This window comes from Lipophrys pholis, assembly GCF_963383615.2.
Source record: "Lipophrys pholis genome assembly, chromosome: 15".
In the NCBI taxonomy this organism is placed as follows: Eukaryota; Metazoa; Chordata; class Actinopteri; order Blenniiformes; family Blenniidae; genus Lipophrys; species Lipophrys pholis.
In genome coordinates, this window is record NC_137642.1 from 21697165 (window position 1) to 21712160 (window position 14996).

The following is a 14996-nucleotide window of genomic DNA, read 5'->3' on the forward strand; positions in this document are numbered from 1 at the left end:
GACAAAAAAAAAAAAAGCACCCTTCCTCTTCAGCTTTCTCCTCATTTCCTGTTTCCTCGCTCGCCCTTCCTCTCCTCTTAGTGGTCACCCCCCCTTACCGCTGTGTTTCTTTCAGACTCCCTCTCTCTCGGTACCTTGAAGGCACCCCAGGCGATTCGCACTCTGACTGATTTGTCTTTTTGTCCCGCTCATGATTACAGCACTCAGAGACAAGCGAGACGTGAATGGTATAGGAGAATGTTTATTTGCATGCAGACAATGGTGAATAAACAGCGTTATGAATCATACATCAGCATGTAATCCAGACAACAACAACAATATTGGCAACGGCAGTGTGAAAGTGCACGGAAATCAAAAGCCGTTTGAGAGCGAATCACAGAAGAGCCGCGGAGCAGCAAGCAGATGGGATGAACGCTGATGTTCGCACAGGGTAACAATCCAGCCAGAGAGGAGCGCAGGCCTACGCATTTCGCTGCCAAGGCTCAATGTACTCGAGACCCAGATGGGCAAAGATGTCCCTTTCAGTCGTGGCTGCCAGGAACTCTTTCTAGATAAAGGACAAGCAAACAGAAAATCAGTGACTTGTGCAGGAATTCATCCCCGATGCTGGCGCAGATTCCTCAACTTCAGCGTTTACCCCTGTGGAAACTGTTCACGTTCTTCAACTCGCTGCCTTAGATCTGCTTCTTACTCTGACTCCCATCTCAACTGCAAGCTGTCAATATCAATTTGAGATTTTCTTCACTCAGTCTGTGCCAAGGCTCGGGCATGCCGTGACTGCACAGATTTACATTTGAGAATCCACCCCATAAACACTCTAACCTTGCTCTAAGTGATTGCTCTCTTCAGCAGATGAGTATTTACCCCGACAAATCATGACAGGGCTATTAACTGCTGGCCGCCTACCAGAGCAATGTGACGGGTTATGTCTCTATAGGAGTGGTGACGAGGCCTGACTCACCTTGGTAGTGAGACAGCCCGGAGAGAGAGAGAGAGAGAGAGAGAGAGAGAGAGAGAGAGAGAGAGAGAGAGAGAGAGAGAGAGAGAGAGAGAGAGAGAGAGAGAGAGAGAGAGAGAGAGAGAGAGAGAGAGAGAGAGAGAGAGAGAGAGAGAGAGAGAGAGAGAGAGAGAGAGAGAGAGAGAGCTGCGATTCTGACACGTCCTGCCTTCAAGTGCTAAACTGGACCTGACATGCTGCGAAGAGATGGCAGGAAAATCACAAGCATGTCAGCACCCACTGCCAGCCAAAGGCTGAGATAACTGAAAGCAACTAGTAGGCGGCCAGGAAAGGGGAAAAACACCAAAAGGCACGTCTCCTTCCACACCGCCTTGTTATATATAATGCAAATGACAGGTTAGCCAGGCGAAGGGAGGCTTGAGTGCACATTGCATGAAGCTCTGTTCTTATCACACCTTTTCAAACCCCTTTCAGGATAAATTTCTCCTAAGGTTAAAGCTTTATTTTATTTAACATGCTGGGTTTTTTTTTTTTTCTTTCATTTGTCAGCTAGGGTAACATAAGTACGGCTACGTTACAGCAGCAAAGTGAAACATCAAAGAAACAAGCCCACAGTGCAGCCAGTTCATGCTGACCACATCATTTGGAAGTAAAAGCGAGAGTTGACACACTGGAAATATTCATGGGAACTGTGTGAAAACGACATTGACCTTTGTACTAGTTGGACTTGCAAATAGGTGGTGGGGTATTTTGCTTAGGAAGATCGAGGACAATGTTTGCATCATCTTAAACCGTCCCTGCCCGTGTTTTCCTGAGTGCAGCAGCACTAAATCGGCACCAACCAGGTTGTTAAAGGCCTTTTTTTCCCCAATGCCTTAAGCAACCTTTGCTTTCTTTTTACCTTGAAGCAGTAATTAATTATCGTGTGTGATATCAAATCACCCAATTAAAGTATGCTATGATATTGGTATTAGAAGTCAGGTTTGCATGATGCTGTTTAGAAGGCTTTTCTGCAAATGTCACCAACATGGAAGACGCATGTTTTAGTAAGTTCATAGTATTCATACCTTAGTGATCTATGGGGTCACAAAGGTTGATTAAATTTGGTGCATCTGACCATCTATTTGCCATTATTTTACCAAATCAGATATGATTTAAAGAAAGATTTTAAGAAGAAAGTGAGAAAGTGATCCAGCATCAGTGAAGACGTAGACCAGAGGGGCATGCTCCCTGTCTCACATGACAAATGTCAGCCTACCTTAAATACTCCAATGTAAAGACATTTTTTTAAGTTCAGTGAATATTTCATTCACATACATGACAAAACTTTTACCATGTGAAGGCACGATGTGCTGCTGTAGTGGCTGGTAATCATCTCTCATCAATCAATCTTTAATCATTCTTTGATATTTTTGAGCATCGGCATTCTTTTGAAGTTCATGATTGTATACCTATGATATTCTCGCTGTGGTCCACCTGATCTGGTAAAGTGACTTACACAATCAGACCTGGTAATCTCAGTAGTTTAACATTTTGAAATTATCCCAATAATTGATCATTGAATCTATAATAATATATAGGTATATACTGATACTGATACCAATACCAGTAGCCCAATACTGCACTGAGTACTCATACTCCTTATAGATCCCCAATATAACCCAGCAAACATTAAGTGATGTCACCTGTCAGCAACGCCGCCTGCAGGTACACAAGAGTGCATGAGCTATGTCAGCGGTTTGGAAAGTCTTTAATATTAATGAGAATAACATAAATAAGCCTGTAAATTATGATCTGCCCAAAAAAATCAAGAGGAGGTGAAAGCTAGTTCATACAACACCAGCAACTTAATCAGCAGACACATTTGGATCAGCAGAGTTAACCTGATATCAGTCAGTTTAACTGCTGAGTGGATCCAGATGGATTATACTCCGAGCCGTGCTACATGCTACATGCCTTCAAGGCTGTTGCAAGTTTGCGTAGCATCAAAACAGAGTCTGAGTGGAGGTAGTTTGCAGCAATGCACAGCCTTCGCTTATCATTTCTCTATGAAGTTTGAATTAGCCTTGATGGCATTTAATAAGTAGTATCGGTAAGTAGCTAAAGATTAGAACTCCTACTTGTACTTGTCCTTTATGAAAGTGGTATCGGTGCATCCACAATAATAAAAGTTCCACAATGATAAAAGTATAATACAAACTAACACATGTCATTCCTTTTGTGGTAGTATGAGTCCATCAACCATTGAAGTTGCATTTTATTTAATCTCTTTCCAGACTCATTTAAACTGAAAACTATTAAAATAATGAATTGAAGGGTATGGTTTGACAAAATGGAAGTACCTCTATGTTTTTCTATGTGCAGAGTTCCCGTACAAGCTGTTTTCTGTTACTGTGGATTTTAAATTTTCTTTTCATTTCTTGTCATACGAGTTCTAAAGGATTGGCTCATTTCAACCAGTCAATTCTTGTGTCCACATTGTGGTGGAAGCAGAGAACATCTCTCAAGGCATTCTACAGATATACTGTAAATATACAGTCACATTCATCTGTACAGCTTTGTATGACTGTGAGCAAGTGTATTGAATATGAAGAAATAACCTTCAAGAGATTTGGAGATACAGCTTTAACAAGATTATCAAATGGATGGATGGAGGCCCAACCCAAACACATTGGTCCTGTGGCCTCTGGCTATCACTGCCACAAAGACATAAGTACAAAAGTCAATATCAATCTGTGTGTGTTTTTTTTCCTTTCCAAATTATTTGATTTAGCACCCTGCCATGGCTGTTCACAGCCTCCAGGGTAAGAACCATGCAGGAAAGTGATGAAATAAACATGGTTGTATTGGGTATATTTGTCCTGAACAGCTCATGTGTTGTTTCATAATCAGGTTTTTATACGTGCACGACAGGAACTTAAGCAAAAGTATTAGTGTATTATCAATAGGATATAAATATGCAAGGTTTCGGAAACTAACAGATGGTTGAGGTTTTTCAGGTTCTGGAATTGAGATTTTTAGTCATTAACACTGGTAAAACCAGCAAAAAGTATTTCATTTGAAAATATAGATTTACGTTTCTTCTTTAATGGTTCTAATTGTAAACCATGACATTGCTCTCTGAAAAGAAAAGAAAAAACTTGAACTATCCCCAGTGTTTATGAGATGTCTCTGAAAAAATAGGAAAGTTTTGACACAAACGTGTTAAAGTGAAAACAGAAAACCTTCGTAGTGTTTTGGGGTCCATTTACATGACAATGGTGATTGGAGCCTCTGAAAACGCTCGGGTTCCATCTCTCTATTGATGGCAGAAATGCAACTACTGCGCACGCACAACACGGTCGTGGTAAATTGTTCTCTGCATGAGAACATGAGCTCACCAAACTCAAGAGAAGAAAAGTAAGTATATAAAGTATCTGGCAACCTTGACCCATTAGATCTTGGATTGAAATTGATCAGAAGTACATATTTGAGTTTCTGTTTCTATATAAATGCTCCCACAATAGAGATGCAGCTTATGATAAGGATAGAGAGGAGGCGCAAAGGTGTGTGCGTGGTTTCATTACAAAAACAACTAACGGCACCCACTAGTGGCCCAACATGAAAACTACAATGTTTTCAGCATTTCTGCCGTTTGCGTTTAAATGTACATCGTTTTCAAAACGTGTGTGATAAACGTTTTCAAACATCATATATCAGAGGGCAACCTGCATTGTTACTTGGCTGCTCGTGTTTGTCTCCTTTTTGGACATGAGGTGGCAGCCGCTTGTGGATGATCAAAGTAAAAATCACAATAACGCGAAAAAGAGAACCAATATTAAGAAAAATCAATCTAAAGCTTTTTTACATGAAATGGAAATCTTCACATAGTCCCTACAAATCCTTTAATTTTCTCTTTCACACAAGCATATTAAATTGCTCTTTCCAGAGGAATATTACCCTTCTTTCACAAGAACTGTTGATTGTTGGTAAAACAGTGTTACATTCGAGTGAAACCATCCCAAGGTCCATTAAGTGGTCCTCTGCCGCCTCTATATTTCACTGTTCTCATAACCCTGAGATCATTTATTGGTCTGACCACTCAAAACACATGAAATGCAGACACACATCTCTGCAATTTATGATGTGTCGAACCATACTGTATTAAACATACAGGTGATAAAAAAGTGAAGGTAGAAGTGGGGGAGGACGAAGATGAGTCGTGGAGGGAAGGAAAAGGTGAGTGCTTGACAAGGCTGATGTGATTTGGAGAAAACTCATTTTTCGAGCAACACATTGCGGAGCTTATTGCTCAGAGGAAGCGGAAGACAACTCGAGAGAGAGCCAACCAAACACAGAGCGCGGATGAGATTCTCCACATTACCAATTTTAGCCAGGGCTGGGGATCAGGGCTAAAGCTCTCTGTCCACTGCACTGTCCACTTGCCTCAATTCCTGCAATCCTTACATGCCCTCAGGGAGACAATGCTTTATTTACTTACCACAACACAGTCTGGGCTCTCTGAGAAATAAATCCACAAACCTTATGTACCTCTGAGTTCTGCCCTTTAGGCGTACACAGGAAAACTATTCCCAAAATGGCAAAAAGCTGCTCTTATTCCAGAGCTTTTTGGTGTATCAAAGGGGGCTTAGAGTGGAAGAAGAGGGTAGCGGTTAATTAGAATGAGAGGTTATCTGTGTGAGACACTCGTGTTGTCAGAGGCTGGCATGCTATCAGCGCCACGAGCCAGAATGGCAGCGGTGTGTGTTACACCCAGCCAGTGTCCTTGACTTAATAAGGCGCTAATCAGCTACATGTTTCTCTGTCCGCCTCGTAATGACATCCCTCGTGGATGCGAACACATATCAGTTCCCGTAAAACATCTGCCCCTTCTCTGCTGCCCGTCATCCCCTCTCTGCCACCCGGCCCAGCGCTTGATGGATGGCATTGATGGACATGGCCGCCTGCCCAACACGCCAGCCCGACTCAACTGACACATGAAAGAGAGAGAGCGAGAGCGGAGGAGACAAAGAGACGGAGAGAAAGAACCTGGATAGTTGCTCAGCCTCTCTGCCAGCCAAGCATCTGAAGGACAGAAACATGGAGGAAGTTCAATATGAGCGTACCCGTCGCTTTTCAGAAAGACAGGAGAAACTCAAACATCTTGACATGATGGCAGAAATGGTTGCACTGCCAAACATCAGTTATTCTGCAGTTGATGTAGCACCAGGTTCTCCGCAAAACTGATCTGCGTGGTGGGAGAGGAGCAACCATCGAGAGCAACTGGAGTTCTGTGGCACCAAATTATTATTGTGTTCCAGTGGTAATCTAAATGAAGCCCCATTTACACAACACTGTTTCAAGAGAAAATGCATAATTTTTGCATTTTCATTCGTGAAAAGCTTCGCGTTGACACGGTAACGTTTTGAAAATTATGTCTGTTTACATAGAAACAATAGAAGCACTGTTTTTGTAATGTAACCACACATACACACACACACACATGTTTGCAGACAACAGTATGTTATAAACATGAACAATGGTGCGTACATGGACATTTGTATGGGCAGATGACAAAGTTCGATGATATTTGCTGATACCTGATATACCTGATATTTACATATCTGCAAATTTTGAATCATTGGTATCTGCCTGAATTGTATCACCACATGTATCTTTAATGTGACAAACAGAACCAATATTTATCGCTATACAGACAACAGTTTTCTCCCTAACTTTAAAAAAAGGGCCTTTGCTGCTCTAAATAATAATCTCTTTCATTTCACTTCACTTCTGATATTCGTTATGAGCATTATTTCTTATCCTCTTTAGGCTCATTGTTTCACTTTTTACAATCTGTTCATTTATTGCTGTGGCTTGGTCATCAATCTTGTCTCTGAGGCTCAGTGAGCAGCTACCGGAAAAGTAATAAAGCCCTACGCGATCGGCAACAAACATCTAAAAGATAAAACAGGAAACTTAAACATATAAATTGTTCAATGGATGCTGTTGACTTTCCTCCATTACATAGATTTAATGTAGGACTGTAGACAGAGTGTACATTCTGTTGTCTCAGATAGTGGCTATAGCAACAACGATTGAACACAATGAACCCACTTTTAACTAAAAGTTTTAAATTACCAATATTATATTATACAGAAAATCTAAATCTCTATTGCATCATTTTGTCAACCATCTTGCCAGGTTTTTGAGAAATATCACAAACTTTCACACCACAAATAGACCTTGTGGTTGCAGAGATATAGTGTTTTCATTTTGACTGTGTAGTTTTCAAGGATAAACTGAAATATAAACTTGACTTAAAAGGGTTTAAAGTCTGACTGTTTCTGTTCTACAGCCGAATGCATAAATAGTCAACAGCTTTCTGAATCAGTAATGTGTCAAGTATTTTACAGCTTGGTGCTCCAGGTTCACCGCACATATATTTCAGCTTGAATTCTTGTGTTTACAGGACTGTTATTGCATATCTTTACTCACATTCATTCGGTTATATTTACAGTGTCTTCTTGGCAAGGTTAAGTGTTGAACTATGCATTATCGCTTAGCGTATATTATGTGAAGAATGATTTTGAGAAAAAAATTCTGAAAAAACTCAGAGAGAGAGAGAGAGAGAAATTGAGCGCTATGTTGAGAAGCACAGCGAGGCAAAAGAAAACAAGTCTGGAGGAGAGCCGAGCTAAAAGGTCACACAGCAAAGTATGCAAACACCTCCTGAAATCCATGCAAATTCACTTACACAAGCTCCCTCATAAGAAAAATTAACTGAAACTTCCCTCAGAGTGCTGTCATCTCACTTTCGGTGCCGACTGCGTTGACCATGTATTGAGGACTGGAGTGTGGAGGTCAGACTGAATGGCAGACACAGATAAAGCTTTCAAAGGCGTTTTATTTCACAATGCCATATCTCTAGGGGTTTAATGCTGAAGGAACATATTCAGGGTAAAGTAATTTTATGACTGAAGACATGAACCTTGGTGTGAGGAGTGCAAGGTGCACTTCCATCAGAAAAGTCTTACTCAGAGGAAGAAAGGAAAGTCTGCATTTTTCTTTCTTCGCTTATGTGATTTAAACTTATCAAATCCAGTAATGCTCTCAGTCTCCATTTTGTTATTTGGGCTTTCTTCTTCTGAGTTAAAAAAATAATAAAAAAAAAAAAGATTACTTTATTGCCAAGAGATTAGGGAAAAAAATCTTGTGATTGCCTCTAAGTTAATTTGTCTTTATTGCAGCACACACGAAAGGGCTGACGGGCAGAAAAAGTGGGAAGTCGATTATGCCCCAGTGTCTTCCTCCTGCAACGATCCGGTGCACACCCACACTTCCCCTGTGCTCCGGTCGGCGAGAGTTCGGTTCATAGGACAGCCTGAGCAACCGGAGAGGGCACAGACACCTCACTAATCACACCAGCAATTAGTGCAAGCATCATAAAGCACTGCTGCCTATAAAACAGCTATCGAGCTGAGTGTTATCGTCATTACCTATCCTTCCCTGGCTTGCTAATCAGCCCGTGCACTGGGCAGAGAGGCAGACGGGTGGAAAATAATGAATTCCTAATCAGAAACAATGGGATGCTCACTCCACGTCCCCGGTGTTATGGTTCTTTGCTCCCGTGGAGGAGTAAACATTTTCAAATCAAAGTTATTTAGTTGATTAGGCTGCCCAAAGGCAATGAACAGCCATATCAAAGAGTCTGGGAGAAGTGTAATAAAAACTCTGCTTCCTTTTTTTTATAGTGTTGCCAAAGTAGTAGTTTGACATCTCAGAATACATATTTTCCTATTTGCATATATTGTCATTGATAAACGGAACTGGAAACTAACAAGGACAATTTATGGGATGGTTCTGCAGTTTGTTGCATTTTGGCTGTGGTGCAACTGTTTCCTTTTGAAAAGGTTTTTTGCAGGGACATTTTAACCTCTCATACACTCAATTACCACTTTATTTGGTACAACTTGTTAAAAACAAGCCTAAACCCAAATCGCCTCAATTAATAATATGCTGGTAACATTCCCCAGAAATTTCTGTCCGTATTGACGTGATCATATCACCATGTTCCTGTTAATATATCGGTTGAACATCTATGATGTGAATGTTGTGTTCCACCATATTGCAAAAGTGCTCCGTTGGTTTGAGATCCGGTGACTGTGGAGCACATCGTCATATTTAAGAAGCCAGATTGAGATGATTTGAGCTTTGTTATCTAGTGTGGGGCCGAACGGTGGTACAATGGTTCACGCTCTCGCCTCACAGAGTTTGCTTGTTCTCCCCGTGTGTGCGTGGGTTTCCTCCAGGTACTCCCACTGGAAGCGCCCATGATAGGCTGTGGTGTGTTGTTCAATTCTTAATTGATACTAAGGGTCCCAAAGTGTGCCAAGAAAATATCCTCTATACACCAGGAGCAGCAGCCTGAACAGTTGATACAAGCAAATATGGATCCATGCTTACATGTTGGATCATGACCTCAGCATCTCAATGTGGAAGTCTTTAATCAGTTTTCAATTATTAGCTGACAAAGTTGCACCCTGTGTGGTCTTCTGCTGCTGTTGCCCGGTCAAGGAAGATTTTCTGAATATTTCAGTTGTAAGAAGTGGTTCTGTTAGTTGCTGTTGTTTTTAAATCATATTGAATGAATCAGTCTGGCCATTCTCCTCTGGCCTCGGGTACCAACAAGACATTTTCACCTAGAAAACGGCTGCTCACTGGATGTTTTTCAATTTTTTTGGCCCATTCTCGGAGATGCTTGGACGTAAAAATCCAGTATATCAGCAGTTTGTGAAATACTCAGGCCAGCACGTCTGGCACCAAAAACTAGGAGACGTTCCAACTCGTTTAAATCACCTTTCTTTTTCGTTCTCATGGTCGATTGGAAACTTAGCACCTTGATAATTTTTTAACATCCCCTAAATTAGCTTATACCGATGAGACTGCACATAATTAGACAAGCCAAGAGTTGCAAATAAACATGTTTTTTTTTCTTGCGTAATATAAACAATCAATGTGAACAACTCAAACACCAAAAAACCTAAGAGAACCAAGGTAAATCAAATCCCTACCAAAATAACTAAATACTGGTGGGTCAGTCAAAAAGAACAAGAGAAAGGGAACAACCACAGTCCTCTACATTGAGTTCTTTTTTTCTGTGATTGAGTTATTATCCAATTACATTAAAAAGTAGTTGAACATGCCCGGTGTCTATAAAACCTCTTAAAAACCCTATGTGACATAATTGACAGCTCTTCTTCCACTCTGACTGAAAGGATTAGCTCGATGGTCACTTAGGACCTAAGTACTTTCCTCTTCAGTCTACACAACTTCTCTAAGCACTTTCAAAGCTGCAGCAAAAAAATTAAAACATGTACTTAAGAAGCTGGATAAATGTCAGTGAATTCATGTTAAATCTGAAGGAATTGTCAGAACACCATAATTTTTTTTCTACCATTCAAACCTCCATGGGAAAATGAGTTGCATGCAGTCGAGGGCTTCATTACTGCCAGCGCCCATCTTCCATCTCATCGGTTATTTCACCACAGTCAATCTCAAGCAAAAGAATCAACAGTTAAAATCCTTCGTCTGCAAATCAGACACTCAGTGACTGAGAGGATCAGACACAATCAGCAAATGATTGTGCATCCTAAATTATTTAAAGTTTCACTGTTTTGCTCCCCAGCGAGCAAATGTGGTCAATTGTCTCGCTCAAGGACACAATCTGGAGAATTCAATGACCCCGGCTGAGTTCAAGCGTCAAACCCAGTGGCCTCGTAGCTTTGCTTATCACAAGACAACATCCAGTCATCAGGAATTGATAATCGTGCAATGACAGAAGAAAGGCATGGCTTTGTTCAATAGAATACGTAGAATACGTAATACGTATGACGACATATGTTGAGGACACAAATTGGGTACGTTCATCACTATCAATCCCACTTTGCAAGTCTGGGAGTGATCAAATGATGGGTCATACTGTGTTGAATAGGATTCAGCATCGTATAGGTTTATATTGCCACAGAATTTGAACTACTTGTAGGAATTAAACTTAAATGGCAGGTATTGAGGGATGGGATATGTTAGACAACCTGTAATGAAACAATTCCGGCACTGATGTGTTAGATTCAAGATAATTCAGTGTAAGAAAGTGGATGACTTTGAAAACGTCTTAAAGGAGCAATTGAGCGAGAGCATTCCAAAAACAGTAGCACTTTAACGACAATGCTGCTCTGCAGTGGTTAGTAAATTGAAAAGCTAGTCCAGTGGCAATGGGGCCATTAGGTACCCGATGCTCAGTGATACTGTTGGAAACTGTACAATGAATTGTCTGGTCTGAGTTGACTGATGAGAAAGTCTTGAAAGCGGTGAAAATGATGTCCCTGCTTATAAATGTCTCCCACAAAAAGTTCCAAGAAATACTAAAGGATTGTCAGCTCTGGACCTCTGATTAATGACAGAAGGTCATTATGTGGAGTGCTCGCTGCATGTGTTTTGTTTACCAAGGGAAATTGACACCAGCGAGAGGAACCTTGTGTGAAAGTCAGGCTGATGAAGGCAGTGTTGTGATTTAAAATGATAAATGGATCTGACTTATGCAGTGTTTTAGAAGAGTACCAAATGCAATGTTAGTCACATTCACTCATTCACACACCAATGGAGGCGGATGCAATGCAAGGCACTCAGTCCATCCACTGGGAACACTGTGGGGTTCAATGTCTTGCCCATGGACACTGACATATGGATAGAAAGGGAATTGAACCTGTAGTCTTCTGACGTGCTCTCTCAAATGAGCCATACAGCCAAAGGTTAGACAGAAGTTGTGCTGGGACACTTGGCATTCATACATGTATATACACTGAAAAGTTCACCTAAATACCCTAACAGAAAAAACACTCAACAATAACATCGACCTCTTTCAGGTGTCAGCAAACAAGTTGTGTATGATGTCATCAAACATAAACCATAGAAGACCTACAGCATAACTTTGAGGATTTTTAATGATCTGCTGCTAATATCTTGCGGCCTGTGGACATAGGACACCTTAGAAAGTGTCCAGGCTTTGATGGGCTGGGCTGGTTTCAGTGGGATCATCTTCAGTCCTCACATTGATGGTTCAATCCTCGACTCACTCTGTCCTTATGTCAAAGTATCACTGGACGAGACACTGAACGCTGAATTGCTCCCAATGGAGGACCGTTGAGCCGATAAAGCACTTTGACAAGTAAAACACACTATTTATCGATATGAAAGTGTCCAAAAAGCTGAACCACTGTTATATTCTGGCGCCTTTGAGTTTTCAATAAGTACAGAGCACATCAGGTGTGTTTGTGACTTTCTCCAGACCTGACAACACAAAAAGCAATCATAGTATCCATTTTAAGATTTAATATCTCTACTGATATCCCATTGAATACTTTCCTTGCAAGACATTTATTTGTTGATGTTCATCAAATTTTCATGTGTTTAATCGGAAGTTGACTGAAGTTTGCAGGTGTCTCATGAAAGTCCCCAGCTGCAGACGTCTCACTCGTCTGCAGAGCGTGTAACTGCATCTGAACTCTTCCTCAAATGGATCCAAACACAACACCCTTCTAATGATAACAATAAATTAACTTTCTCTGCTCCACTGAAGTCCATAAATAATTAATTGGTTTGTTGAAGAGGGGCTAGTTTTGCGTGACCAATTCACTTCCTGCTTCAGACGGTGTGCGATCAGATGCTGCTACCTCAGCACTCTACACACTCTGTTCAATTAAAACAACACATTGGAATAATATGAGCTTTGCTTTCAGCATTTTCATATTTTTGGTCACAGCAATGGTGATACAGCAAAGTGACAAAAGTGAGAGGAACACAGTACACATGAAGTTTATACATTTTTATTACTGTTTTTTTTTTTGTTTGTTTTTTGGGTTCCTCTTTTTAAATTGTAACGGGTCGGTCAATGTAAAACAGAGGTCATTAATTTTTTGAGAGCTATTTGAAGAGTTCACTTTTAATGAACAATCATCCAAGACTGAACCTTGAATAAAAAAAAAAAATGTCAATATGCTGCCTCAGTCTAAAATGTGCTTTACAACTTACAACTCACAGTGGAGTTTTATTACACTATTTACATCTTCAAAGGGATAAAACATTTGGCCACATGTAGTTGGAAATTTTAAAATATACTAGGCAAGTTCACATTATGGTCAGAATAACGTGAAAATCTAGAAATTATCCTTAAAGTTTATACATTTCTGCATATGTGCAGTCATCCTGGTAAAGTGAACTGACTCACCACATAATACAAACTAAGGTTCTATATTATGTAAAATCCACTTTATAGTGGTTTTCCAACAGTAATATACTGTATGTCCTCATAGCCTTTGTATCAAGCCCTACAAGTGAGGAAAGTCTGTCACCTCCCTCACTTTCTGTACTATATAGTGAACGTGTGCTCATACAGATTATTCATTATGTGGCTGGTCGATACTGCTGAGTGGGGATTTGAAAGTGGGTGTACACCATGCTGATTAAAACAAACAAGTAGGTACAGTATATGCTAGGGATGCACTGATACCAATTTCTCAAGGACAAGTACTAACCATTAGGTACATGTCGATACAGAGTACCAATAAGTACTTATTAAATGCCATTAGGCCTAAGTGATATACTATGGCTACATGTTGCTATGCATGATTGATATGCATGCACTTCCAACAGCCTTGAAGGCTCTGGTATATTATTGCATCTACATCCTTATGCAAACAATATGCTAAAGTTAGCCGTTGCCACGAACCACCTCCGCACAGCCTCTGTGTTGACGCTGCATGCACCTCCAACAGCGTTACAGTCTACAGCGCCCATAGATCTCTTTACATGAAGCTGTGGGGTGGTGGAAGTGATTCAAGGAACAAGACACCACTGGTTTAAACCCATATTACAAGGTGGACGTGTTATTTGCACTGTGGGAGGGAACTGTAGTCACCTAAGAAAAGCTGCGCATGCACAGGGAAAACATGCAAACTCAAAATAGAAAGGCCCTCGAGCTTTTAATGTGAATGTTGGACAATGGCACATTTAAGTTCTGGGGGGAAAAGACAAACGAAAAAACCTAAAACATCTTGCCTGGAGTGGGATCGCTCGCTGTGATCAACCAGAATATTTGTACTTTGATTTAGTGACTGCTGTATGGGGTGTTATGAGAAACCAGCACCTACTGTAAATCAGACAAAAGGTCACTCGCTCTTCTATTTTTGTGACAGTGCAATGGTGGATTATATTTTTCTCACCAGAGCCACCATGCTGTATTTTCTTGATAGCATTCATTTTGTATTTTTGGTAACTGACTGTGATGGTGAATGTACCACTGGGTGGTCAAAGGTGCCCTATATTGTGTTCCATTAATAATCACACAGTCTGGGGTAGTTCTACTGTCAGGACCCTGGAAATGGCTGCTTGTAGAGACTCAGAGTTTCATGAAAGAGGAGACACTCATTTTCTGTGCAGTGTGCAATTCGAAGAGATACTCAGATTTCGAAATAAACAACACTTTTCAGTCTGCAGCACTTTACCATTGCTGGTTTTGTTAATAAAGATTGTCATCCAAACCAAACTAGCCATTTTACTTTATGCAACGAAGATTAAAGGCTTCAAAAATATAGTCTTTTTTTTTTCCTGTGTCGGGTTTCTACACAGGAAAGTAGTCATTTATGACTCAAGCAACTTGGAGCCAGATCTGCTATCCCCGCTAAGATGAGATTAATTTAAAGTACTATGTAGAGCATGTACTTCAGAGTCCCTTCTCTTTAAGGTTGAGGATCTGGAGCGACGTGTTTTTCCTCACTTCATCACACATTTGTTGCACAGTGTGATTGCTAAACGCAGAAGGCTTTTCAAAAGAAATGAGAAGAAGTGTTCTTATTTGTCATGACTCATGCGAACGCCTGTGCCACCTGATTAGTGAATTCTTTTAAATCACACCCTGTGATCTTTGCTTTGCCATCTCACGTTATGCAAAAATGAGTCAAAACTGTTGGGCCTGCAAACAGTCATTAAATAACCTCTGCAG

General features: G+C 40.6%; 1 protein-coding gene across 2 annotated transcripts in view; it reads right to left on the bottom strand.

Annotated features, from left to right (window-relative positions):
* Positions 1-222: 222 nt before the first annotated feature.
* dntt (deoxynucleotidyltransferase, terminal) overlaps positions 223-14996 on the bottom strand; it is a 101013-nt gene continuing 86239 nt past the window's right edge. For both annotated transcript variants that reach the window (XM_080481001.1, XM_080481000.1), the window contains exon 11: positions 223-547. In XM_080481001.1, coding sequence (XP_080337127.1) covers positions 461-547 — 87 coding nt within the window. In that variant the 3' untranslated portion in view covers positions 223-460. The remainder of the gene's footprint in view (positions 548-14996) is intronic.